A 24,913-nucleotide genomic window follows, 5' to 3' on the forward strand; every position below is an offset into this window, starting at 1 on the left:
TCCTATTTGTTTGTTTTTTCTTCCCCGAAGAATGTTGCAGTGCTTTACTTTCCTGTGCACAGAAACTTTGGAAGTGGGAGCTGGAGGTCATGTGTGTGGCAGAGCTGGTGTGTGTTTTTCATCCTTGTTTCAGCAGCCTGGTGAGTTCCATCACCAGCCCTGTGAGACCAAGCCAGAAGGATTCAGTTACCTCACTTAGCTCACACAGCTTTTTTAAATTTTACTTTATTTTGTTGGTTAAGATTTTATTGTGTAAGATTTTATTTACTTGTGAGAGAGAGAATGAGAGCGTGCTGGGGGAGGGGCAGAGGGAGGGGGGAAGCAGACTCTCCACTGAGCAGGGAACCCATTGTGGGCCTTGATCCCAGGACCTGGAATCACAGTTTGAGCAAAAGGCAGACGCTTAACGGACTGAGCCACCCAGGCGCCCCTGTCATACAGCTTTTAAATGGCCCATCCTGAAGCAGAAGTGAATCTTCTGATCTCAGCTTCTGGGCACTGAGACAGAAGTTTCGCTTTTAATTCCCAGTAGCTGTCAGTGGCCTAGTGTGTCATTCCTGTTCTTGAGCCCTTGGTTCCCTGTCCCTACTAGGACTGGTTGAGATGCGGAAGCTGGGCAGGAGTGCTGCATGGGTCTAGATCTACTGTAAGGAAGGGATATGACACCTTCAGGCACTGCTTCAGCTTTCAAGGGAGGTCGGGCCCTTTCCCCCCAGCCCTGGGTTGGGTTTGAGTGTCCAGGGATGTAGAGCGGGGAGCTCAGGACCAGGGTGGTTTTAGTGCCTTTAACTTTGTCATTCCTGACTGTGTCTGTGAGTTTCATGTTGAGTTCTTTGTAACCCAGGCCCCTGGCTGTGTGACCTTTGCTCACTGGCTGGTGTGGTGGGCAGCATGGTGATGGTGTGAAGCCAGACCAGCCTCAGGCCTTGAGGGAGGGCCTTAAAAGGCCTCTGGAGTTATCCATGCCTCTGGTCTTGGTCAGTTACAGGTTCCTAGCCTAGAAGTCCAGAAAGGGGTTGGATCATACTCTGCATCTCACTGCTGATACACGCAGCTGCCAGTGCCAGCCGTTTTCCCTTCCTAAATAGACCTTCTGGCCTCCTCCAGCAGATGCGGCTGGCCTGGAGTCCTGCCAGGTTTTGCTCTCGTGATGGCGCACATCATGAGCTGCTCCCAAAATTTAATTTCAGGCCTGAAGTAAAATGATTATCACGACCTTGGGTTGTCTGGGAGGGAGGCAGATCTTTCCTTCTAGATGTTTCTTGTTACTGATGTGATGTTTGTGTCCTTGGAAGACTTGATACTATAGCCACAGTGAGCTGCTGTGCTCCTCCAGTCACTGGGGCTTGCCTCACTGTTCCTTCTACCCAAATTATACTTCTACTAATGTTTTTATTTATTCTTACTTTTTTAAAAAAGATTTTGTTTATTTAAGAGAGAATGAGAGAGAGGAGCATGAGAGGGGGAAGGTCAGAGGGAGAAGCAGACTCCCTGCTGAGCAGGAAGCTAGGCGGGGGTGCGGGGCTTGATCCCAGGATCATGGGATCATGACCTGAGCTGAAGGCAGTCACTCAACCAACTGAGCCACCCAGGCGTTCTCTGGTAATGTTTTAAAAAGTTGTTCCTTGCATCTGACTTGGTTTTATTTATCTTTGAGTACAGGAAACACTCTGGTGTGGCTTGTAGTCTGGTCTGGTCTGGTGTGGTCCTGTGACAGCTGAGTGGTTGCAGTGGCACCTTACCAAGGCACCCTTGGGGAGGGTCGCTGGTTCTGGAGGGCGGCGTGTGCTCCATTGTGCACCTGGGTTGCATAAACGCTCCAGGAACTCCTGCCTCATTCAGAGTTTTGGCCAGCATTGTCTCAGTCAGCACTTGAGCCCTTTCTTCATATTGAGGATGTTTCTGGATGAAGCAAGGACCCATTCTGTCCACAGGGGCTGATATGTAGCTCTCCTTCCCTCAGGCCACGTATCACATGCTCCGGCATGGCGATCTCTGCTCATTGCTGTCACATTCTGTTGTTTGGCATAGGGGTGCCTTTAGGTGTCTCTGTGGGAACCCAGACTTTCTGAGTTGAGTCCTCCTTCCCTTGTTATGGGACACCTCTGTGGCTGTCTTGCCTGCCCTGCTCATTGGGTCACCTGGGTGGGTTAGAGATGGAAAAATAGGCCACATTCATGTCATTCCATCCTCCTGAGTGAGCTGTCGGGCTCCCATTTAATTGTCTCTGTTTTCCACCCAAAATGAAAGGCCGCAGGCTCTGTGTTTGGGAGAGCCCAGAGTGGACAAAAGTGTCATGCTGCCTGGAGTCCAGGGCAAGCTCCGTGGAGGCATGGTTTAGAGAGGGTCTTTTCTGGAAGATGCAAGGCAGAACTTTCCAGCATGGCCTGGTAGGCAGTTCTGGTGACTGGTCTCTCAGCTGCCTCTCACCATCTTCTGCCTCTTTCCTCCTTTTTTTTTTTTTTTTTTTTTTTAAGGTTTATTTGTGTATTTATTTGTTTGAAAGAGAGAGACACAGCAAGAGAGGGAACACAAGCAAGGGAATAGGAGAGGGAGAAGTGGACTCCCCGCTGAGCCGGGAGCTGGGTGTGGGGTGTGGGGCTTGATCCCGGGACTCTGGGATCATGACCTGAGCTGAAGGCAGATGCTTAAGCGACTGAGCCACCCAGGCGCCCCTGCCTTTTTCCTTTTTAATTTTTCAGACAAATCTCTGGGCTTGTAGAAAAGGTTTGTCTTAATTGGTTTAAGCTCTCATTTTCTTTCTTGGTTTCCCTAGTGTTCTGGTCTCAATGCAGTAGGCGAAGGCAGCTGCTGCTTGCTTGCCTCTGCTTGTCCCTTTTGGCTTTAGAAAGCACACTGGATCAGAAGCAGCAGCAGCACGGTGTGGCCAGGCCTGCTCACAGACGTGCTCAAAGTTGTACTTTTCATTTTGGGGGTTGGAGGGGTCTTAGCAGGAGGACTCATGAGGGTGGGACTGGGGCACATACTTGTCCCAGCCTTTCCTGGAGTCATCTCAGCCTGGCCAGTGTGTCTTCATGATCCTGTTTTCCAGAAGAGGAAACTGAGGCTTCAGGAAGCTTACCCATTTGCCCAAGACCATGAGGATAGGAAGGGAGAGGCCTGGGTGTGTGGCCTGGCCCCTGGACTCAGAGCCCTGCTCTCTGCTCTGAGCTGCCTTCCCCAGCTTCAGCCTGCCTGTTGTCACCTCCATCCGTTGGTCATTGAAGGGTCTGGGAACATCTTGGGCAGAGAGGGCAAGGGGGCACCCATGTGCTTTAGGCCCTGGAGGCCATGCATAGTTGCACTTCATTTGGGTCAGAATGCTGGAGGTTGGTGTCAGAAGCCACCATGCTCACTGCTGAAAATTTGCTGAATTTTTTTTTTTAAGATTTTATTTATTTATTTGACAGACAGAGATCACAAGTAGGTGGAGAGGCAGGCAGAGAGAGGGGGAAGCAGGATCCCTGCTGAGCAGAGAGCCCGATGTGGGGCCCGATCCCAGGACCCTGAGATCATGACCTGAGCCAAAGGGAGAGGCTTTATCCACTGAGCCACCCAGGCACCCCATGATTGCTAAATTTGTAAGTAGGTCACTGAGTTTATAAGATCACTGGGTTCCCTCTGGTCAGGACTATGGGGCCCAGAGGTGAAGAGAATGATGTGCTTTCACACTGCAGAATGCTTGAGTTCATGCTGCTGAAGGTTGAGTTGTGGGCAGTGCACAGGTGCTCTCTGCTGGGGCTGTGGGGAGTTGGAGCAGAAGGGGTAGCCACTCCAGGGTGTACCATCTGTGCCCACCTGGAAAGCTGTGGGAGACTCCCAAGAAGGGAAGGCACAAAAGAGGCCAGGCAGGGGCTAGGCAGGGGCTCCCATAGGGCCTGCGGTTGGGGGGTGGGGGTGGGCGTTCAAGTCTAGGTGTCCTCTGTCATGTGAAGTCTTGCTTGTGTTCATGGTGTAGTTATGGCATTTCTAGTAACGAGAACCAAATCTTCGTGCATTTGTTTATGTGTTTCCTGCTGCATGGAGACTGCTCACCCGACCCCTGTAGGTCCCAGGCAGCTCCAGGGATGTCAGTGCCCAGCAGCCCTGGTGTGGATTGGGCTCTTGATGTTTCATGCCTGAGCTAGCGGTTTATGTGGCTCATATGGTAAGGCCTCACTCGGGCTTTCTGTAGCCAGGAGTAAATACTGGTTCAGAAAAAGCAGATTGTTGAGGCTGATTTTTTTATTTTTATTTTTTAGTTCCAGTTGACTTTATAAGTACCTTCCTAATGCAGCCCTCCATGCCTGAACCCTAGTTAAGGCAGGTTGTGTCAAGACAGCAAGTCACAGGCAGGGGCCTTGGGCTTTTCTGGACACAGATCCCTCTCAGAGACCCAAAATATGTAGAATTACCAAAGCAATGCGCTATGCAGACAGCAAGTAATGCGTTAAGTAGAAATTTGTGACCTAGTAACACATTTACTGTTAATGTGTTAAATGGTGAGATTTAATTGCTGCTACACATATTGTAATTTAGAAATAATGGTGAGTGAAATGACATTTGAAGGCACCGATACAGCTGTCGTCTGATGTGCCAGAGCATAGCAGAGTTGGTGCTCCTCGTCCTACTGCACCGTCGACCCCTGACCCATGTGGGGACTAGGGGTGCTGACCCCGCCACACAGTTGCAAATCTGTGTATGACTCTTGACTCCCACAAAACTTAATAGCCTATTGTTGACCAGAAGCTTTACCGACAACACAGTCAGTTAGCATATGCTTTGTGTGTCATATGTATTCTTACAAAGTCAGCTAGAGAAAAGGAAATGTTATCAAGAAAATTATAAGGATGAGGGGTGCCTGCTGGGCTCAGTCTGTTAAGGGTCAGATTCTCTGAGGTCATGATCAGGTCATGATCTCAGGGTGGCAAGATCGAACCCTGTGTCAGGCTGAGTGTGCAGCCTGCTTGAGATTCTCCCTCTCCCCCATTCCTCTCTCCTTCCCTCTTAAAAAAAAAAAAAGTCATAAGGAGGAGAAAATATATTTAAGTACTGTTACTGTATTTCTCAAAAAACAAACAAACAAACAAACAAAAAAAACCCCAGCATGTAACTGGACTCTTGTAGTTTAAGCCAGGGTTGTTCAAGGTCAGCTGTGTTTTTAACTTAAAAAAAAAAAAAAAAAAAAGCTAAATTTCAGTTAGTGGAAATACGTTTTTTTCTTCCCACTCAAATTCAAGAACACCCCAAATTCAAGCCATGTCCTGTGGACTTCCTCTGATGCAGTGCTCTTAGGAGCTATCCTGGTAGGGGCCTTTGTAAGCTGCTCTGACAGATGAAGCTTCTAGATTTCAGTCTTGAAACCAGGGCTCCTTAGAGAGGTAGGAGATGCTACTGCTGTGCTGCCCTGGGCCAGGTGGGGCCCGGAGCTTCTTGTGGTGCCAGGACTTCAGGGGGGACTCAGAGGAGGGCAGAGGTAGGGCCAGAGCCAACATCAAGTGCTCCAGAGCCAGCCTGGGGCAGTCTGAGCATCAAAATAATTAAGGACTATAGTGCGCTGGAGGCCTTTACAAAAGGCACTCCTCAAATCTGTCTGTATTAGGGTTCTCCAAAGAAACAGAACCAGTAGAGAGCAAGAGGGAGAGAGACTTATTTTTAAGGAATCAGCTCATGCAGTTGTGGGAGCTGGTAAGTCCAGATTTGCAGGGCAGACTGGCAGGCTGGAGACCCAGGGAAGAGCTAATGGTATATCTTGAGTCTAAAGGCAGTCTGGAGGCAGAATTCTTTCTTTCTCCAGGATATCATGGTCTTTTGGGTAATAAGGACTTCGACTTATGACTTCGACTTAGAAGAGGTCTACCCACATTGTGAAGGATAATTTATTCAAAGTCTATTGATTTGAATGTTTTTCCCATCTAAAAAATGTCTTTGCTGTAGCATCTAGACTGGTGTTTGAGCAAACAGCTGGATTTTGTGACCTAGTCAGGCTGACACATAAAATGAAGCTTCGTACTGCCGATGGCAAGCATGGAAATAAATGATCAAGAAGGGAAGGCTCCTGCTTACTGTGGGATGCCGAGGCTGCTAGAGACGGGAACTCGGTTTTCTGGCCGCAGCCCTGAAGCAGTGGATGGCAGGGTGGAACCCAGACTGTGAGTTGAGAGGAGGCATCCTTTCTGAGCTGCACAGGGAGAAGGTGGATCGAGCAGGACGGCCCTGCCTGGGCGATCAGTGTTCATGGCCCCATGAGAGCTGACGGACTCTGTGTGTTGAAGGTGGGGTGCCATGGAGGGCCACTGTCACCTTGAGGCCTGCAACTGGAACGCACCATGGGTTGCATGAGTCAGACCTGAAATGTACCACACTCTAGTCAAGAAAGGGGGTGCTGTCCCGAATTATCCCCAAACGGCAGTGCCTAAATGTCAAAGGACTGCTAAGAAATTTCCAGATTAAAGCTGGCTTTCAGGGTGGTGTGGCTCAGTGTGGTACTCTCCCTAGAGTGATGCAAGGACACCACTGCGCCAGGTGGCAACATGGGAGCTGGACTGTGGTGCGAAATGTCCTGTTACCTGTTAACAGGAAATGTAGTGCGGCTGGCAGCTGCCGTGTGGTTGTGGGAGAGTGCCGTCACTTTTGGAAGCATGCCGCGTGTTCAGGGGTGACGTGTGGTGGTGTGTGAAGCTTGCTCTCAGGTGATCCAGGAAAGCAAGCGTGTGTCCCTGGGTTGGTCTGCATGTTGGGAGGCTGCAGGGAGAAAACCCACATGCTTGTGAGCACAGGGAGGGAAACTTAACAGCAGGCCAGCATGGGGTTTAAATGCGTTTGGGTGTTCATTGCACCCTTACAGCTTTTCTGTGAGTTTGATACTGTTTCTAGATCACGTCTAGGAGAGGGAACTGGGCAGTGAAACTTACTCCCTGCCTTTGGAAGCAGTGTGTCTCACCGGACACATGGTGTAGGTGGGGCAGCCTCTGTCAGCCTGGTGCCAGGCTCTAGGCCCTGGGGCTCTGATGGGACATACTCTCCACCTAGGCTTCACCTTCACGTAGGGAGAGACCACTCAAGCACATTGGTCAGGAGAAGCCCTCAGCTAGGGTCTGAGTGAGTGTGCCTGGCGGGAAGTCTGTCTGAGGAGCCCTCTGTTGAGAAGTCCGGGGGGTGGACCCGAGGACCAGTGCTGAAGATGGGGGTTCCCATGAGTGCTGGGTTTGGGAACCATGAAGGGGGCCGGTGTGGGCGCTCAGGGCTGCAGGGCAAGATTTAACGGATGCTTGTACAAGATTGGAGCCCCCATCTTGGGGGTCTGGGAGGAGCTGGGGGAGCTGGCTGGGGGGAGAGGTATAGTGCCCCCGGGTCAGTGGGTGAGGAGGTCCACTCAGGAGGGAGCAGGGCAGGAGGTAAACCATGTGAGAGGGAGGTGGCCAGCCTGAAGTCCATCCGGGCTTGGACTGCCATCTCCAGACCTCTCCGTCACAGTGACGTTGTCTGATTTTACATACTTTAAGAACTATTCTTCTGAAGCTCCAAGGGCTGTGCTGCAGCTGCTAGAGGAGCTCTGTGTTCGCATCTGTGTGTTCTTACCTGGATTTGCAGTTTGCTCAGCAGAACTTGAGCTGCCTCCTGGTTTCTGGGCCACATCAGCTTTTGGCAACTAAGTGATGCTCATCTTATCACTCTGATCCGAGATCAGGCACTTTTGTTTTTAGGCAGGTGACAAAACGTTCTGTAAAAAGCCCGTTGACAGTTTCAGACTTCTGGTTCATTCGTCTTGTCAGGGCAAGGCTCTTCCCCAGCCGATGGGTTAAGGAAAGCAGAGCTGCAGAAATGGGGAGCCCCCCCCCCCCCCCCCCCCCCCGCATAGCTCCAGCTGACGAGGCTGGTTAGCCGGTGTGGAAGGGTGGCAGGCGTGTCCAAAGCAGTGTGACCCCATTGATGTGGAAGGAAGGGCAGTCAGGAGAAAAGACAGATCCGAAGTAGCAGTGGGCCTGCTCCCTCCTTATTATTATTTTTAAGAATTTTCTGTTTCTTGGGGCTCCCGGGTGGCTCAGTTGGTTGAGCGTCTGCCTTCGGCTCAGGTCATGGTCTCCGGGTCCTTGGATGGAGACCTGCATGGGGCTCTCTGATCAGCAGGGAGCCTGCTTCCCTGCCACCCCCACCGCCTGCCTCTCTGCCTACTTGTGATCTCTGTCTGTCAAATAAATAAAGTCTTCAAAAAAAGAAAAGAATTTTCTGCTTCTTTATCTGAGAGAGAGACAAAGTGAGCACAAGTAGGAGGAGGGGCAGAAGGAGAGGGACAAGCAGACTCTCTGCAGAACAGGGAGCCGAACGGGGGATTCAGTCCCAGGACCTTAAGGTCTGACCTGAGCCAAACTCAGATGCTTAACCGACTGAGCCACCCAGGCGGCCCTGCTCCCTCCTTCCTTGAGGAAGATCCTGGGTCCAAGTGCGTGCTTGGCTGCTTACTGAGCAGGTGGTCTTGAATCAGTTGCCTGGTTTTCCTGAGCCTGTTTCCTTATCTGCCTGAAGCTGGCCCTGGAAATGGATGGCATTGTACACAGGAGGTCCCCATGGCCAGGCTCTTGAGGGCCAGGGGGCCCTGGGCACTTGACAGAGCCCGTGCTGCTCTCTGGCCTCACCACACAGGAAGCGGGTATCACTGCCCCATGTGCTCTGCAGGATGAGCCCAGTTTGGTGGCACTTTTCACTGGGCAGTGTGCTCACAGGGATGGCCATCCTTCTGCAGAGTAGCCTGTCAGTGGACCTTGGTGGATGCTTACGTGTGACTTACCCTGAGAACGGGACTGATCCTTTTGTGTCGTGGGAGCCGGGTGGTGGGAGCGGGGTGGTGGCCACCGTGCATAAAGCAGCAGTGTGGGACAAACTTCCCTTAGCTGCTCACCTGCCAGGTGTCCTAAGGGGGAGTGTGGTTGAGGAGACTCACCCCTCAGATGCCCTTCAGCCTGTCTGTCTGCGCTTAGAGGGGCCACATTCCGCTCCAGGTGGGTATAGCAGGCAGAGTGCCTTTCTTAGGATAGGTCTGGAGCCCATTCCTGAGATGACAGGTGGATGGGTGGATAGGCTCTGTTTCCTTGGGCTCCACAGCTCCTGAGCCTCCAGAGACTGAAAGTCCAGCTTATTCTAGGATGGTCTGTTCTGTTTGTCCAGGTGACAGCGGATCTTGTTGTCCCAAAGACAACAGTTAGGCCCCCGGGAAGCCAAGCCAGGACCTGAAGGGATCGATCTGTTCTTGGCTCTCCTGGTGATGAAAGCTGAGCACCTGGCAGCCACAGGGGGCCTCATTGAGGAGACATGGTGGTGCTCTGTGGGTGCAGGGTGTTGTTTGGTCCTGGAGCCTCCCTGCGGGACCTAACCCAGCCTGGCCTGGGCCAAGTAAGGTTCTGGTTCTTAAAAGTAAAAATGCACGGGGCGCCTGGGTGGCTCAGTGGGTTGAACCTCTGCCTTCGGCTCAGGTCATAGTCTCAGGGTTCTAGGATCGAGCCCCACATCGGCTCTCTTCTCAGCAGGAAGCCTGCTCCCCCCCCACCCCTGCCTACCTCTCCGCCTACTTGTGATCTCTGTCTGTCAAGTGAATCAATAAAATCTTTTTTTTTTTTTAAGATTTTATTGATTTATTTGACAGACAGAGATCACAAGAAGGCAGGCAGAGCAGTAGGCAGAGAGAGAGGAGGAAGCAGGCTCCCCGCTAAGCAGAGAGCCCGATGCGGGGCTCGATCCCAGAACCCTGAGATCATGACCTGAGCCGAAGGCAGAGCCTTAAACCCACTGAGCCACCCAGGTGCCCCAATAAATAAAATCTTAAAAAAAAAAAAAAAAAAAAGTAAAAATGCATGGATTTCATGCAGCCTGCTTTGTGTCAGACCCAGTGAGGGTGAGAACTTTCCTGAGATGTGCTGCTGGTTACTAGGGGCCTGTACCTAAGCCAGCTGGCTGCTCTGAGCCTGACCCCTGAACCCCAAGTCTGGCTCCCTGCACAGTGCCTGTGAGCTTCTCCAGGAGAAGGAACACCACGGGCCGACAGAGCCAGGTCTGCTTTCGGAGGCTTCACTCTACCCACCTCTCGTGTGTTGGTCACATCTGCTCACTCTCGTTAGAGAGTAGGTCCAGTTGAACCCTGGGCCCAGTGCCCTCCCTCTGGTGTCAGCAAGAGTGTGTTGCCAGTGACTGAGGGACTCAGAACTGGCACGTAGGTGGGCCCAGAGCCTCAGACAATTTTGACACCTCTTTGAGACGTTTGGAGTGTTCTGGCTTAAAATATTAGAGCTTCTAGAAAAAGAGAGGGTGACCCAGCTCCCTGGGGAGGTTGGCTTCTCCAGACAGCCCCCTAAAGCCTCAGGGATGTCCTTGGAGGTCTTAGAAGGGATTTCCCAGGTGAACCTCGCCATGCGTTCCAAGGTCAAGTCTCTGAACCGGACTTCTGGCAGAAGCAGCCTCCTTGGCACAGAGGCAGTCCCTGTTCCCGGGGCCCTGGCCGGCGAGTGGTGGAGTCCGCCTGCTCTGCATTCCTGAGCAGTTGGAATTTACTGCAGTGTGCTGAGAAAGCTGGCGCAAAGCTGGCGCCGGGTGTTGAGCACGGCCTGGAGCTGACACCCAGGCTTGGAGGCTGGTGTTACCTGGAGGCTTCGCTGGGGCTAGAGGGGTGGAGAGGCTGTGGAATCCCAGAGCGTGCCCAGGAGACAGGGCTGGACCAACATGAGTGCTGAGGCTGGGGAAGGTCCCTGGCCTACTGCTCCCTACTTGCAGGTCCTGCTCTGTCTGTGACAGGGATGTCGGAGAATGACCTTTCACTAGGTACTGACCAGAGGCCCTGGGGTACCGCTGTGCCGCGAAAGGAAGAGAAGGCTCGGTTTGCAGCCATCACTTTTCCTTGTGATTTGGGCCCGCGTCTCCAGGGACAAGTTCGTGGCACTTGGCAGGAGGTGGGCTGTGAGACAGGACACGTGCAGCTGTGCCTGCTGTGAGATGCAGAGCATCCGGTAGCCCAAATCCCGGGCGGTACCCCCGGGGACCTGGGGACCTAGTCAGGCCCTCAGCTTGCTCCACTATTACTCGATCCTCTGTCAGTTGTCTGGGGAGCGGGGCTGTCATGCCCCCAACCCCTGCCCACCGGGCTCTGGGCAGAGTGAAAGTTAACACTGAGTTCAATGCCTGGTGTGATGAGTTTTAGTCAAGTTAGGAAAGCCGAAGCAGCCCCCCCAGCACTCAGGCTCCTCATGGGGCTGTGCTCCGTGGGCTTTCTTGCTCGTTGATCCGGGTTTCCCATGGGTTTTCGTTGGGTTGCTCAAGGACTTTGTGAGAGAAACTAGTGGCCAAGGACACATCTTCCTGAGGTTGGCTCCTGCCTAGACAGAGGAGTCTTGGATCCCAGGAGCAGAGCGGCGGGCTGGGGACTAGGGCTTCTGTACCTGAGCTTGCTCTGTCCCGGAAGGTGAGTGGTAACACAGACAAGACGAGATTTGAGGTTGGGCGGTTTGGCCATTCGCCACCATGGGGACAGAGGGGCCAAGTCTGACGGGAGGATCTGGCCCCTGCGTAGGCTCTACTCAGCTCTGCGGGCTGTGTGCATGGAGGGTGTGCAGCAAGCATCAGGGGAGGGATCGGCTTGATTCCTCTCTTTGAGGAAAGACAGAGGGGAAAGATGAAATAGTAATGAGACATAAGTGTTGAAAAGAGGGCCTGGCCCAGGCACAGGTCACATGACTCAGAGAGGTGGCCCTGGCTGGCAGCTCACGATAGCCGCACTCCCCTGGGAGCGGGCCTGCGATTGTGGGAGCACCTTGCCGCGGGCAGTGTTTTCTGCAAATGGAGCAGGGCCCGGTGGCATAGAAGCACTTTGTTGTGAAGTTTTGTTTAGTGAATATTTGTCTCATCCCATCACCGTGGGGTTGTGCAGCTTACATAAGGAATTTGGATAAATTGTGAAATTGGATTAAGATCAGATGAGCCAGTGACAGTGTGAGGCAGGCGGGGGCCCCAGGGCTGGTCTTCTGTGAGGCTGAAATAAGCTCTGCTTGCGGAGTGGGGACCCCAGCCCTACCCCCTGTCCCGTGACCTCCAGCAGCCTTGTCTTCTCCTTGTGCCTCATTTTCCTCACTTGTAACAACGGTTATGGGCTACCTGAGTAGTTGAAGAGGCTTTTTTACGATGGAGGCTGGTTGTTATCACAAGTTGTTATGTTCAGTTTGGCTGCAGATTCTGCACCAAGCCTGTGACTAGCAAGTCCATGGAGCACCTGCTCTGGTCAGGGCTCAGATGTGGCCCACCCTCATCTGAGGGGAACATGCACCAGACCCTGCCTTAAGGGTCCTTCTGCACTTCCTATGTCCCTGTGTACCCTGTGTTCTGATTCACTTGGTGTCCCCACTGTAGGGTCACTGCTTTGGGCACCAAGGGGTAATCGTTAATTGTGTTGGCTGACACACAAGGGGACACGAAACCCACTGCGGGAATGGTCTTGGGTCTTGGCCCCATGTGGCCCCGACCCAACTTGTTGGCCGCACCAGTGTATAAGTCTTGAAGCAGTGAGGGTTGTAGTTCACAGTGAGGGGCAGTTGTGGTGGGAAGACAGCACCCGGCCCACCCACTAGGGTCAGAAGGCGAAGTCCAGATGGTGTCTGAGCAGTCAGCATCCAGGGAGCATCCGTGGTCCTGATCTGAGTGCGCCAGACATGGGAATTGGAAAGAAATGCTTCCGTGGGGACTCTGGGGGAAGGGGGCTGGACCTGGAAGGTCCCAGGAGCTTCTTTTCTGGGAAAGAAGGGGAGAGTTGGTAAGAATGGCAATTTAGAAGATTTTCTTAAAATAGAACTATTTGAAGAAAGGAAAGGGGTAGTTATAACACCAAAGAGCAAGGCCCATAAAAGAAAAAATGGTCAGTGCCACTTCATCAGAATTAAGAACGTCTCTTTGAAGGACACTGTTTTTGGTTATAAGACGGAGAAGACAAGCTGTGGACTGGGAGAGACTTGCCAAAAGTTAACGTGATGAAGCTCTTGTAGCCAGAACTCTCAAAATGCAGTATTAAGAAAATGACCCATTTTTTTGTTTTTATTTTAATTATTTATTTTAAAGATTTCGTTTATTTGAGAGGGAGTGAGAGAGAGAGAGAGCACAAGATGGGGGCGAGTCGGAGGGAGAAGCAGACTCCCCGCCAAGCAGAGAGCCTGATGTGGGGCTCGATCCTGGGAGCATGACTTGAGCTGAAGGAAGCCACTTAACCCATTGAGCCCCCAGATGCCCTGACTGGTTTGTAAAAATGCTCTACAGCTTTGTGTAGCTTTACCACGAAGGTACAAGAATGGCAGATTAGTCCAAGAAAGACGCTCCACATTAGTGGTCAATAAGGAATTGCAAACTGAAATCCCAGTGAGCTCCCACTTCCCACCTCTGAGAATGGCTAAAATAAAACAGCTGACACTGCCCAGTGCTGGTGTGGACAGAGTGTGGCTGGACCCCCTCACTGTTGGTGGGACGCAGAGTGATGAAGCCACACTGGGAGGTGGTTTGGCAGCTTCTTGTAAAGTTAAACAGACACTTACAAGAGGACCTTCCAGTTATGCTCTTGGGTAAAAAGAAAACTCATGTCCGTACAAAATCCGTATGTGAAGGTTTATGGCAGCTTCATTCATTCGTCCCCAGAATAGGAGACAAGGCTTGTGTTCTTCAGGCAGCAAATGGATGAACAAACTGGTATACCACAGGAGCTTAACAACAGTGTGAAGGAAGGGACTTTGGAGACAGCAGCACAGATGTATCTCAAAGGCGTTCTGCTCAGTTTATGTGGTCAGTGGGACAACGGTCTGATAAATGTCCAGGACTCAACACCTAGAACTTGTGAATGGGACCTTACATGGAAAAAAAGGGCTTTGTAGATGGGACTTAAGAATCTTTAGATGGGGAGATCATCCTGGATTATCTGGTTGGGCCCCACATATAATCACAAGTGACCCTGCCAGAAAGAGGCAGGAAGGGGCACCTGGGTGGCTCAGTTGGTTAAGCCTCTACCTTCAGCTCAGGTCATGATACCAGGGTTCTGGGATCGAGCCCCGCATCGGGCTCCCTGCTCAGCGGAGAGCCTGCTGCTCCCCTGCTTTGCTTGCTCGCTTGCTCTCTCTGTGTCAAATAAATAAATAAAATCTTTAAAAAAAAAAAAAAAGGAAGAAATATGACAAAGAAGAGAAGGTGGTATGACCACATAGGCAGAGGTTGGGGTGATGTGACTATAAGCTGAGAGATCCCTAGGGGTCCCAAGAGGCTGGAAGAAGTGAGGAAGGTTCACCCCCGAGAGCCTCTGGGCAGAGTGCAGCCCTGCCCACACCTGGATTTCAGCCGGGAATGCTGATTTCAGACTTCTGGCCTGTAGGACTGGGAGAAGATACACTTCTCTTGTTTCCAGCCACCAGGTTTGTGGTGATTTGTTAGAGTGGCCACAGGAAACTAAGACCGTGTAATTCCATTTATGTAACCGGGAAGAGGCTCAACTCTAGGGGGACAGAAAACGGATCTGTGATCGCCAGGGACCGGGGTGGCAGAGGTTTGGAGTATAGGTGAGCACGGGAAATCAGTGGAAAGAAGATGGCATTTCTAGTCTGCCTTTCTTTGAGGACCCAAGAGGAGCAAACAGAACACGTAGAGGTGGGGGTGTCCGGGTCACAGTTTCAGGTGATTTGCATCTTTTTTTTTTTTCCTAGTCCTCAATCTTTTCTAAACCTCAAACAACTCTGTACCTCCATGAATTTAGATAGAAATATGTGCTGTGCTGGCCATTGTGTAGTCCTGATTTACACCTGGCTCTTGGCCACTTGGAATCTCTTTTCTTGCCTTTATTTATTTATTTTTTAAGATTTTATTTATTTATTGACAGAGACAGATGGAGCACAAGCAGAGGGAGTGGGAGAGGGAGAAGCAGGCTTCCCACCAAGCAGGGAGCTTGATCCCAGGACTCCAGGATCTTGACCTGAGCCGAAGGCAGATGCTTAACGACTGAGCCCCTCCTCTTTTCTTGCTTTTATGGGCCCCTCCGTGTAGTGATCAGTGTGTTGCCGTTCTCCCTGTCTTACTTCACGGAAATGGCCCCTCACTGTCCCAGACACTGTCTAAACTCTCCACAGCCTCGGCATCCTGCTCTGAGTCTGCCAGGAAGTTGCAGGGAGGATTCCTTGAAAGGAGTTTCCCAATTGTTTGTGCTTTACTGGAAAGGGGGGGAACAGTTGCCAGGAGGTCGGCAGCCAGGCCTTTTCTCGGGACTTAACTGTCCCCTTTCCTGGCCACATTCTGCTCAGGAGAGGGTGATTGATTGATAGCAGCCCCTGAGAAGTCCTGGTGCACTCCTCTTGTGCTTTGTCAAGACAGTCTTTAAGGAGGAACAGACACGCCTTCTTTTGGGTCCATTTTCCACAGGCACCTCTGTGCCATGGGGGTCAGGCCCTGCAGATTGCGAGGAGCATGTCTCTCCAGGCAGAGCTGACACCGAGCCCAACATGCACTCACTTGGCAGCTGGGAGGGGTAGAGTTCAGTGCTGCTCCCAGGTGGGGCCAGTGGCAGGCCTCGTGGGGCTCTGTCCAGGTCAGGCCAGTTCTCACTTGTCCTACCTCTGCTGGCTCTGTCCCCCTTCCCCAGGTGATGTGCAGCCTCTGTGCTTGTCTCTCTCACTGGCTTTGCCCCATGTCCATTCTGTGTGGCATGGGAGGTCTCATACACGTGCACTTTTTTATTTTAAACCCTTCACATGGGAATGCTAACGTGTGGAGGTGACAGAGATGAGAAGAACATTGGGCCCTCTGCCTTCGCCCTGCCTTGCCGGCTGTGAGAGCCTGGCCCCTCTGGTCACAACTCCTCCCTGTGCCCTCCCCACTTCTGTTTGTTTAGTTTTGCTGGTGCATTTGTAAAACAATCCCAGGTGTCTTTTTGTTTCGCACTGGTTTTTTCCAAGACCAAGTTAAATGGTAACAGACACTGACTGTTTGCAGACTGGTCTTCCTGCAGGGAGCACCTGAGCGCCGCCCCTGGCGTCCTTGCAGGCTGTGTCCGCTGGAGCTTCACGTGGCGGGATCCGCGCTGAGCCACATGTGGTATGCCTGTCAAGTCTGGCAATTTATAGCACTCCATCCCTCTTCCTTTTGTGCCATCCATCTGTTGAAACCAGGTCATTTGTCCCGTGGGCTGTCCCACGTTATGGCCCATGTTCTGCTCTGACGATTGCTTTCCCCTTTGTTTTCCTCATGGCAGCCTTCGCTCAGGGCTCTGGGCTTGGCACTGCTGATGCTGGGGGCTGGGCCTCTCTGGGGTGGGGCTGCTGGGGGCACAGCATCCTGGGCCCTGTTGTACCTGATTCCAGAAGTGCCCTGCTCCCCAATCAAGGATGTCTCCAGATGTCACCTGTGTCCCCGGGGCACGATCACTCACCTGAGAATCCTGAGAGTAACTCCGTGCCTTACCCAGGGTGCTTCCTGGACTCAGGCAGGTTTTGAAAGCTCTGTCCTGTGGCTCCACCCGGGAAGCATTCTTCTCCGTTGGGGGCTACAGGGGGATTCTGGCCGTGGTTAAGTTCTCACTCGCCCTCTCCTGGTGCTAGTGTGGTGGGGTCTTGAGCAGGACTCCGTGCCCTCTCCCACAGGGCTGTCTGTTCCCTTGCTCTGCCTGCTCCCTTTGTCTTCCTGCCCGCATCAGCACCTCTGGGATGCCTGTGGGAGCTGCTTGGGCCAAAGACCGCAGGCTGTCCTGGGGTGATGCCTCACTGGCCGCCCCCACTGGGCCTCCTGACTCATGCCGGGCTCATCGCTGAAGCACAGCACCAGCAGTGACACTTGTCCCACTGAGCTCCTGGTTTCAAACCCCACACATGCCCAGTCGGAGATGGGGTTCTGCTACATAGGGTCCTGATGGGGCCAGCAGGGGCGGGGGGCGGCCCTCCATGCCTGCTGCAGTCACTGCGGTCACTGGAGTGCTCGGTCTCTAGGGCGGATGTGACCTCTGAGCTTGGGGTGGGAGTGACGTGACCCCCTCAAAAAGGTCTGCAGAGACTAGAGGCATCATGTGTAACTTTGCCAGCCTGAAGCACAGCCCACACAGGCCCTGAGCGCGACACATGCATACAGGTAGTACCATGTGTCAGAAACTGTTCTAGAAAGTTACATTACCTGGTGACTTGCTTGTCACAGTCTGTGTAATAACACAAAAGCTGCCAGGGCAACAGGGAAATGGGCAACACCCTGGCTAGTCTGTTGGACCCTCCTGGCCTTGCCATGTTCACTGCCTTTTGCCTTCTGTCCTGCTGAGGAGGCAAGGTAATAGGGTGACAGGGCTCCCCTAACAAATGGTATGGCCCTGGTTCCGTGAGCTGTCATCCCCTGCAGGGAATAGCCAGCTAGAAGGCCGTGATCGGCCATGTTAGCATGGTGCACCCATGCATTGCCAGGGTGACCCAGCTGCTGGGGGCTGGGCCAGGCCCGGCGGGTCCAGAGGGCGAGCGTGGGTCCCACTGAGAAGGCATCTCTGACAAGGGCTCTGGCTGTTTGCTTCACAGACACTGTTGGTGCCACCCCTTGGGGCAAATCCATGAGCCTGGGGAAAGGCCTACAGCTGCCACACTGCCACTGACTTCCATTTGCACCATGTTTTCTTACCTGGGGTCACTGTCCCACCTTCCCTCGGCAGCCCTGCTGCTCCACACCAGCCGCTGCCCGCCCTTGGTCAGTTCTACTCTCTGGCCATGTGCGGCGTACCCCTCACTTGATCCTTCATGTGCAGTCATGGCCATGTGGTGGTGTGGTCTGTGTCCAGTTGTCCCGCCCTGCCTGCCATGCTCTTTGGGCCTGGCCTGGGACCCGAGGAACTCGGGAAGTACCCCTCGAGTACGTAAAGGGCCGAGTGGTCCCACCATGCTAGAGGTGCACGGACAGTGTGTCCAGCAGGCAAATGTACAGAGCCTGGCTGCTCTATTACCCCAGAGCCATGGTTCAGGGAGGTCAGGGTTAGCTTGGTGCTGGGGGAACGCAGCCCTCCAGTTAACCTTGTGCCGCAGGTCATATGGTGGCAGGACCCTGGCATAGTTTGCGTCCATCTCCCCACCCCACCCACCCCAGTCCTTGTGCCCTGTTGCCACATTTTCAGGGCTGCACTTCCAAATCCTGTACTTCGTCACTGTTTACGCCCTCAATAGTCCATGATCGTCTGTAGAAACGTAACCACGAGACAGTCTTCCATGTTTATATGCACACTCCCTGTGCCCTGGTGCTCTTAAATCAGTGTGCAGATCCACATGTCCATCTGGTGTCACTGTCCCTCCTGAAGGACTTCTGGAACCTTCCTTTGCAGTGCAGCTCTATTGCAGAGATGCTCTCAGACTTTGTGTGCCTGAACAAGCTTTTGTTTCTCCTTCTCCTTCACTGGATGAGGAACATTGCTGGCATTGGCATTCACTGTTCTTCCCTCGGTGTTTTACAGATATCCTTCCCTGGTCTCCAGGCTTGTTTCTGACACTTGGCCTTGTGAATCTTACCTTTGCTCCTTGGTTCATAGCATGGCAGTCAGTGGTCAGACGGTTTTGCTTATGGTGTTGCTGTGACACGGTTCTTTGTTTTCCTGCTGGTGCTCCTTGGATCTGTGGAATTATTGTGTTCCTCACATTTGGGCCATTCTTTCCTCGGATACCACGCTTGCGGGATTCCAGTTACGCATATGTTGGAACTCTTGGTACCATCGTCCCACGGTTCTGTAGACTTCTGTCTGTGTATGATTCATCTTGGATAGTTTCTGGTAGTTTGTCATCAGGTTCATAACCTTTTCTTCCACATTGTCTAATATCATTCCCACCTCGTGAGTTTTTCTTTCCAGATATTTCATTTCTCGGCTCTAGAAGTTCCATGTGGCTCTCTCCTCATGCCTCATATTTCTCTTCTCACCAGTTCAAGTTTCTTTAAAGTCCTTGAACGTTTTCCAAAGGTAGTAGTTGCTCTGAAGTGAAACCCTTGTCTTTCAGTTCCGTTGTCTCTGTTCTTTGTGAGTCTGTTTTCATTTGCTGAATTTTCTCCTGGGTTAGAGGTGGGTTGCATTTTCCTATGGCTTCACACATCTGGAGGTTTTGGTTTCGGATACTGAGTGTTGTGAATTCCATGGGGTCGTGTGGTGGATTTCGTTGTCTCGAAGTGCGTTGGTTCTGCTGCTTGCTGCTGGGATAGCAGCCAGTGGATCAACTGATCCTGCGGAAGCTTGTTTCTGAGATTTTTTTAATAAAGGGAACTGAGTGAAGCCTTTACTTGAGGGCCAGTTTTGCTTCCTTGCTGAATGGGGTACAACGAGGGCTCCCCTGGACTAGCAACACATATGGACATCTCCTAGGCCGCATCCTCTGGCCCTGGGCCCTGCCTAGGGGGATTGCCCCCGAGCCTTCAAGGGGAGCAGCTCCAGGCCCCAAGTGCAGGCTCCAGGAGAGGCTTCTGCACTGCCCCCTCCTCCGTTTTGTGCCTCTGCCCACACATCCGGTGCCTTCAGCCTCCCCAGCCCATGATCTGGAAGGTTTCTTAAGGCAGTGAGCTGGGCAGGCAGAGACTGCCACAGGGGCCTACAGCATTTGGGGTTCTCCTGAGCCTGCCTGCTCCACCCTGAACCTGACTCAGAGGGAAGGTGAAGAATTGATGAATTATGCAGCCAGCTTTATTCCAGTAGGTTCTTGGAGGTGATAGGCTTGATGTGTTTTGAGTCATTCAAATTAAATATATTTGCTTTATAATAAGTAGCCGAGAACCTTTGTTTAGAAAAATAAAAACTTTATTTTGATCTAAAAACAGATTAACATTGCAAGTAGCAAATCTCCCCCCACAACAAAAGAGTGTGTGCCAAAGGCCACTTGAGTGGATGTTAGAGACACACAAGTGGTTTTAGTACATTTTATTTATTTATTTATTTATTTATTTATTTTTAAAGATTTTATTTATTTATCTGACAGAGAGAAATCACAAGTAGACGGAGAGGCAGGCAGAGAGAGAGAGGGAAGCAGGCTCCCTGCTGAGCAGAGAGCCCGATGCGGGACTCGATCCCAGGACCCTGAGATCATGACCTGAGCCGAAGGCAGCGGCTTAACCCACTGAGCCACCCAGGCGCCCGGTTTTAGTACATTTTAGAACTCTTTAGAGATTTCTCTTTTCTTAAGCCTTTTCATAACAATTTTAATTTCGTTACCCTTCATTGAAATGTTGATGGGCCTCTGAGCTGGGAGTTTGTGGCAGGTGGGGTGATCACATGCCAGTGTGCAGGACCACTCCAAATCAGATTCCTGCAGCCCCAGGAGAGGAGCCCCAGCTGGGACCTGTGGTTCCTCCTGGAAATCTGAAGCGGGGCAGGGGGCGGTGGGCACAGTGGTGAGCAGATGCCCCATGTGAAAGAGTTTGCACAAAAGGTCAAGGTAGTCTGCCCTGGGGTGGAGGAGCTGAGTCAGGCAGCCTCATTAACCCCGATTACCAAGGGTGGGTCCTGCTGGGCCTGTAAATGTGGCTAGGACTGTGACCAGCTGTCCACTGCTGGGTGGCATGGCCTGAGAGCCATTAGAGCACATCGTGTCATCCAGTGAGTGTGAGAGCACTGGGGGCTGCTTCTCCCTCTGTTCTAATGTCTTAGCAGGTGGGGCCTCTATCCCCCTGCCTGCACAGGCTAGTGGAACTTAGCTGGGTCCAGGCCTGGTGACTCTTTTTGTTAGGATGGGGCCTGTGGGTAGTCAACCAGCTATGTATGTGATAGGATACGTGACCGGCTCTGCTGTTGACAAGAAGGGCCTGGTTCTCCTGCTGAAGGGAGGAGTCACCATGAGAACCAGGGGCCTGGTTCCATGATGATAGGCCACGTGGGGACATGTACTTGGCATTGTTGGGAAAGCCTGGGCTTTTGGGTCTCTCTGCCAGCTTCTCCAATGGGTAAAGTCATGGCTCTTGGGGAATGAGTGACTGTAGGAAAGGAATCTTCTAGATAACTTGCTTGACAGCTTCCAAACCAGTTAAACGCTTCACCAAATGGCCCACGGGGAGCATGCGGTCCAGGGGGGAGGGTGGCCCACCACACCAGCTGGTGGGGGTGCTGGTTGTTGGTGCCCAGGCACTGCTGGGGCTGCCCTGGTGGGGTTCCTTCTGGGGAAATGTGCCCTTTCAGGTTCCTCCCTGTTATTATTCTAAATCCAGACTTGCATCATTACCATTGTCATGGCCCCTGTCCCCCAAGCCCCTGGAGCCCACAGGCCTTGCCCTGTGTTGATAGCAGACACACACGGCCCTTGAGTTAGCCCCAGGCTGGCTCACATGGGGGTCTGGGCCTGCAGACCTTGGGGTCCGAGAAGCCAAGCCCCAGGAGCTCTCTGCCACTGTGGCATCCCGTGTGTCTGCTCTGGGCTTTGTGCCTGCTGTTCTCTCTGCCAGGAGCAGCCTGCCTTCCTGTCCTTGACGATCAGGTAAGGTAGGTAGAGAGTTCCCGAGGACCGCTTTGCCTTAGCTGTGGTGTTCTTGTATCTTCTGCTGTTTTCTTCCATCTGCTCTATATCCTGCACTGAAAATGGTTAACAGAATGGAATATCTCCCCCGGGTGTTCAGGAATCTTCTGGGTTCAGGTGATTGCCCAGGAGTCTGCAGAGAAAGACCCTCCGTGAGCCTGAGGGCAGGTCGCAGCTGTCACGGAGGTGTGCTGAGGGTCGGTGGAACTTACCCATTTTAGGTGTAGAGTCTGTGAGTGTTAACACGGCGCCCTAGACCTTGCCTCCTGCAGCCACTCCCTTCTCCCGCCCGTGGCCCAGGCACTCACTGATCTGCTTTCTGTCTCTTTGGTTTTGCCTTTCCTGGACATGTATGTGAGCAGAGTCATATGGTGCAGGGTGTCCTTTGTGGAGGTGTGCTTACTTACTTACTAGGCAGTGGCTTTGAGGTTTATTCATGTGTCTACCCGGAGTTTGTTCCTTTTCTTCGGGGTAGTATTCTCTTGTTACCTAGTTCGCCGGTTGGTGGATGCTTGGGTTGTTGCTGCCTTTTGGATCCTACGAGTAATTCTGCTGTGCACATCTGTACATAAGTTTTCGTGTAGACCTATATTTTAATGGAAATGCGGGGTCATACGGTAACTGTGTTTAACCTTTTTTTAGAAGCTACCAGACCATTTTCCACAGTGGCTTTGCTGTTTGAGCTCCCACCGGTGTGTTGAGTCTTGTCTTCATTAGTTTAGCCATCCTGATAAGTGCATGGTATCTCCTGCAAAACCTGCATCTTCTCGTGAGCTCATCGGCCACCTGCAGGTTTTTCTTTTTGGTCTCTGTCTTTAATCCAATCCCAAGCAAAGACCTCTTAAATGTTGTGTCTCCAAGGGCCCAGGCCAGGCTAGGGACCCCACAGGTGCTGTTTCTTATTCTCTGAACATCAGCACAGAGGGTGGTCATAGCTTATAGGATGGGTCAGCTGGTCCTGAGCCTGCTTTGGGGAAGCCTGGCCTCTGTCTTCGAAGCACGACGACCCTCCAAGGCAGGGGCTGGTTTCCAGTCCTGGAGCCGGATGAGGGGCTGGAGGATGTCTCACGTCTGACAGCCTGGCAGTGAGAGGTGACGTGCTTTGGAAGTGTAGGCTGTGTAGGAAGTGTCGGCTGGTTTCTAGGGTGTCAGATAAGTGCTGGTGCTTGGTGTGGTCTCTCAGGACATTTGGAATTCTGCCCCAAGTTCACTGACAAGCTGCTGCAGATGACAAGAGTCCTTGAGATTTGGCAAAAGAGCAAGCTCTTGGTAAACAAAGTGTGGGTTGGGGGGAGCACATGTGTGGCTTGTGTGGGCTGTGCCTGCCTCATAGGACCACAGCCCTCAGCCGAGCCCCTAATGGACCCGTGCACGTCGAGAGGCCAACCTGCCCGTTGGTTGGTCCTTCCATGATTCTAGAGAGCTGCTTCACCCACCCAAGGCCCGTGGTGGGCCTGACAGTCTGGGTGGGGAGCAGACAAGTAGTCACTCCAGACACCTCGGGTCTAGGAGTGTGGGGACCGGCTGGGGGGTGCCTTCTCTCACTGCCAGTCAGGCTGGCGTGCAGACCCGAGGGCAGACTCGGATGGAGATGGGAGGCCCAGCCATCTGGAGGAGGCTGCGGAGGACATTGGGCACAGAAGCAAGGAGGGGTTTGGAGGCAGAGGGAAGGGGTTCTTATGACAAACGAGGGCCACACCATGGGGTGATAATGTGTTGTACAGAAGGTGGGTGCTTGGGTCCAAGATGGGTGAGAAAAGTTAGGTGCGACCCTCCATCTGGATCCACGTTCTTTCTGAAATTCTAACAGAAGGCCGATCTCTGAATAGCTGAAGCTTAAAGTATTTTGAGTTTTTATGTATATTTTTTCTTGTGACATTTGGAAATTCCGCCACCCCAGGCTCAGTGACAAACTGCTCTGAAGCTGTCATGTGTGGGTGAGCAGGCCTTGGGCCCTGTCCTGGGAGCCTTCTGGTCAGCGGTGCTCATCCATCGTGATTCCCCAGGGGTGTCTCCAGGGCAGGGCGGTCTGGCTGATGTTGATCTGGGGGAAGAGTGAGGGGCTGCCCATTGCTTGTGTCTCCATTCTGACCTCTCATCTACCTGCCCCCATGCCGTCCAGGAACTCCTACTGAGCCTTCAAAATCCTGCTCCAGAGACCTTTCCTGTAATTTTTAGATGCGTGTGTGTTTTCTCTTGCCTCTTCTGAAAACACTGTCCTTACCCTACTCTTTTTTTTTTTTTTAAAGATTTTTTATTTCTTTAACAGAGAGATCACAAGTATGCAGAGGCAGGCAGAGAGAGAGGGGGAAGCAGGCTCCCTGCTGAGCAGAGAGCCTGATGTGGGCCTTAATCCCAGAACCCTGAGATCATGCCCTGAGCCAAAGGCAGAGGCTTAACCCACTAAGCCACCTAGGCACCCTACCCTACTCTTTCTAAAACTGGGAAGTGAGTCTTGGATTTCGAGATATCTTTATTGACATTTTCCCATTTTGCTTTTTTGCAGGAGTCTGTTTCACTGAGACCATCAATCCGATTTCAAGGAAGTCAGGGGGTGAGTGTTCTTTGTGTTAAGCACATCTGGAATTGTGGCAGCATGGTCTCTGGCCTGTCGTGGCATGCTGGGTGCGGAAGCGGGCTGGGGGCAGCATTTTGGTCCCATCTCTGTGTGTCAGGGCAGGTGCTGGGCCGAGCTAAGGTCTGCCAGGTTGGTCCCACCTGGGCTATACCAAGAGGCTCTCTGGGGTGAATGCAGCTTTTCTGTCCAGCAGCCCCTCAGACTCCCCTTCCTTCCTGTAGCCAATGCATAGCTGACTCCCAGACCCCCAGGTCTCTATTCTGATCTCATCTCTGCACTGATTCAAAACTGAGGTGTCCCAGGGGCCAAGCAGGCCTGGAGCTGTGGCCTCCCCAGGACCTGGTTTGTTGGTGCACCTGGGACCATGGGTGTCTGATTTTAGTACTGGGCTACCGATGGGGGAAGGGGGTTGTTATAGAAACTGAGCACTCCATGTTTTCTGAAATGCATTTATTTCATTCTAAATGACCATCTTACGGAAAAATTGGAGAATAAAAGAAAGGATGAGTTGTCCACAATCCTTGTCCCCCAAGGCTTGGACATCTCCCACCCCCATCCCCTTATCCCTCGCCTACCAAACATGCCTTGGAACATTTCAGGTTTTTTTCTGGTATTTATTGTAATTCTTTTTTTTTTTTTTTAATCTGAAGTGTTGCTGCAAGTGTCTGAGTCAGTTTCCACCTGACAGCTGGCCGGCTGCCTCCTTATGGAGGAGGTCTGTGGGTTTTACCCCCTGCCAGCATGCTGTAGAGAGACAGGGCCTGTAGAAGGGCCTGTAGAAGATCCCTGTGTCTGTGTGCAGATGCAAAGATACCAGAAGATACATTGTAAGGCATTGGCTCCCACAGTTGTGGGGCTGGTGAGG

The 24,913-nt window shown here is 52.3% G+C and overlaps 1 protein-coding gene across 1 annotated transcript in view; it reads left to right on the top strand.

Annotated features, from left to right (window-relative positions):
- Positions 1-24,913, top strand: part of ELL (elongation factor for RNA polymerase II) — a 73,879-nt gene that overhangs the window by 23,111 nt on the left and 25,855 nt on the right. Inside the window, exon 2 of the mRNA XM_082707292.1 lies at positions 23,977-24,024. Coding sequence (XP_082563418.1) covers positions 23,977-24,024 — 48 coding nt within the window. The remainder of the gene's footprint in view (positions 1-23,976; positions 24,025-24,913) is intronic.

The sequence above is a fragment of the Mustela nivalis genome (genome assembly GCF_964662115.1).
Source record: "Mustela nivalis genome assembly, chromosome: 1".
Taxonomy (NCBI): Eukaryota; Metazoa; Chordata; class Mammalia; order Carnivora; family Mustelidae; genus Mustela; species Mustela nivalis.